Source organism: Plectropomus leopardus, unplaced genomic scaffold (assembly GCF_008729295.1).
Source record: "Plectropomus leopardus isolate mb unplaced genomic scaffold, YSFRI_Pleo_2.0 unplaced_scaffold18581, whole genome shotgun sequence".
In the NCBI taxonomy this organism is placed as follows: domain Eukaryota; kingdom Metazoa; phylum Chordata; class Actinopteri; order Perciformes; family Serranidae; genus Plectropomus; species Plectropomus leopardus.
This window is the reverse complement of record NW_024620032.1, coordinates 1-2,195: the sequence shown is the minus strand read 5'-3', so window position 1 is coordinate 2,195 and position 2,195 is coordinate 1. Positions and strand designations below refer to the sequence as shown.

The following is a 2,195-nucleotide window of genomic DNA, read 5'->3' as shown; positions in this document are numbered from 1 at the left end:
TTAATATGAAATATGTAATTGATCATAAATAATAAATATAAAAAATTGAAATATCACTGTAATAGTATTACTACTACTATTACTGACATTACTGATGATGTGTACTGACAACACTTTTGAGCTGTTTGTGACTCTGTAAACCTGCCAGCCTTCAAACACTGTCACAAAAAAACAATTAATATCACGTGTACAGCAAACTCCATCTTCCTCCCATTATGATACCTGAAAGTGGACCAACTTGGCAATGTTTGGGTCGGCGATGAACATCTGATGCAGCAGACAACAGATGAGACATTGCACCTCCCTCAAGTCACTGAGCAGCCCTCCCTCTGGCTCGCTGTCCTCCACGCCCCCCCTGGCTCTCGGCCCCGCGCTCCCCTGTTTCGATTTCCCTGGCATGGGGCCCCTGATGCTGCTCAGCAGGCTCTCCGTGTTGGCCCCCAGCTGCTGCTCTTCGGATGTTGGCAGACACACTTCCAGGAGAATCTGGACTGCTGCGCTGTCCTGGGGTTAAACAGAAACAGGTGGTTACCATGGCCAAATGTGAAAGGTCAGCTGCTACATATTTATTTTTGGTGTAATTTTATGCCATGTTATTTCTGCATTCATGCTTTGCCAAACCCACATGACATGAAAACAAGCGTGCGGGTATGTGAGAAACAAAATGTGTGAGCTGGTGGTTTAAATACTTGTGCAGCTAGAAGGGCGTTTTTCAGCTCCTCTCTGGTGACCTCAGGTGCGTCTGGCTGTCCGGGCACGCCCAGGTTCGACACCGTCTGGCTCTGCCGATCAAAGTCGGCCGTCTCCTTCAGGTGGCAGTGTAGGTAGGCTTTTGAGGCCAGCAGGTAGCCGTTCAGCATGTGGAGGACAATGTCCATCAAAGGTGGACACCTGGCAAAAAAGTTCAATCTGTCACACTGTTTTTTTTTTTTTTTAAATTGAATAAACATTTAAATAAAAATAAAAAAAGTTGCTTTGATTGGGGCCCACTTTTGCAAAATGACACAAGGCCAGTCACAGCAGTCCAAAACATGTTTCTAGAATTTTAGGACATTTCTAGAATTTCAGAACATTTATAGGATTTAAGGAAATTTCCTTAATTTTTGGACTTTTCTAGTATTTTAGGACAGATCTCGGATTTTGGAACTTTTCTACGAATATAGGATGTTTTTAGAATTTTGGGATGTTTCTCAGATTTTAGGGTTTTTCTAGGATTTCAGAACATTTCTTGGATTTTAGCATGTTTGTAGGATTTTAGGACATATGGGGCTTATCTAGACCTCTGTCAGATGGTGCAGGGATCCTCCACTGGGACTTTTTTTGATAAATAAGCTTTATTTTGATGCTGTTTTATACACTCTGGCACCTCATGTGAATCAATTTATTTTTATTGTGAGAAAATGGTTAGGGAGCCACCCAGTACTCAGGTTTGGCCTCCAGGCTGTAAATTGAGTATCACTGATCTGTTTGTGTAGAGGATTACTAAATCTGAACATGCACCGACACACAGCTACAATTATTTAGTGATCCTTTAAATTAAAACACAATGTCTGTCTAAATCTTAGCCATTGTTATATGTTATAAAAATCAATGCAGGATATGTGCTGGTCCATGTGGTGTAAATGTCTTCATCTGCCCACGTCCTCATGGACTGTACACATGCTGCCAAAAGCTTATTACCACAACAATGTACATGCCGATTGCACAAGCAAGTGTCTGAACAGGTCTGTGTATTGAGACATCCAATTTTGCATAAACAGAACTGAGTTTGTGTGCTTTATGTCCATATATTCTCTTATTGTTCCTTTATAATTCATCTAAAATACTCTATCCAAGGCATACCCACAGTAAATTAAAAGCCAAACCATCTGGAGTTTCATCTGCAACAGTCAGAATAACTTATAAATAAGTTTTACGGGCACTGAGTAATAGAAGTTTGAACACAGTGAAGTTTTTGCCTTAATATTTTCATAAAAACAGATGCCTGCCGAAGTCTGTAACTGGAAGTAATAAGCTGGAAAACACAAGGGGACCATAGCTTGAAGCCTTAATTTGTCAATATTCAAAGTAGATAACAATAACAGAAAATGAATATTTTAAGTGTTTTTCTAAGATTTTGTCTAAGTAAAAAAAAAATCAACCAAGACAAAAAAAAAATTCATTTGGGACCTTACAGTTTATAAACATTTTTTTAG

At 39.7% G+C, this 2,195-nt stretch overlaps 1 protein-coding gene across 1 annotated transcript; it reads right to left on the bottom strand.

Annotated features, from left to right (window-relative positions):
• Positions 1 to 149: 149 nt before the first annotated feature.
• Positions 150 to 897, bottom strand: LOC121965095 (integrator complex subunit 2-like). The gene is made up of 2 exons (XM_042515262.1): positions 690 to 897; positions 150 to 504 (listed from the first exon to the last, which is right to left on the bottom strand). The coding sequence occupies exons 1-2, from the start codon at positions 876 to 878 to the stop codon at positions 214 to 216; spliced, it is 480 nt and encodes a 159-aa protein (XP_042371196.1). The 5' UTR covers positions 879 to 897; the 3' UTR covers positions 150 to 213.
• Positions 898 to 2,195: the final 1,298 nt, after the last annotated feature.

Excerpts from the sequence above, each read along its gene's own strand:
- LOC121965095 (XM_042515262.1), bottom strand. The coding sequence starts at position 878 with ATGGACATTGTCCTCCACATGCTGAACGGCTACCTGCTGGCCTCAAAA. Across the intron at positions 505-689 it reads ACGCCCTTCTAGCTGCACAA|GACAGCGCAGCAGTCCAGAT; the intron begins GTATTTAAACCA and ends GTTTAACCCCAG.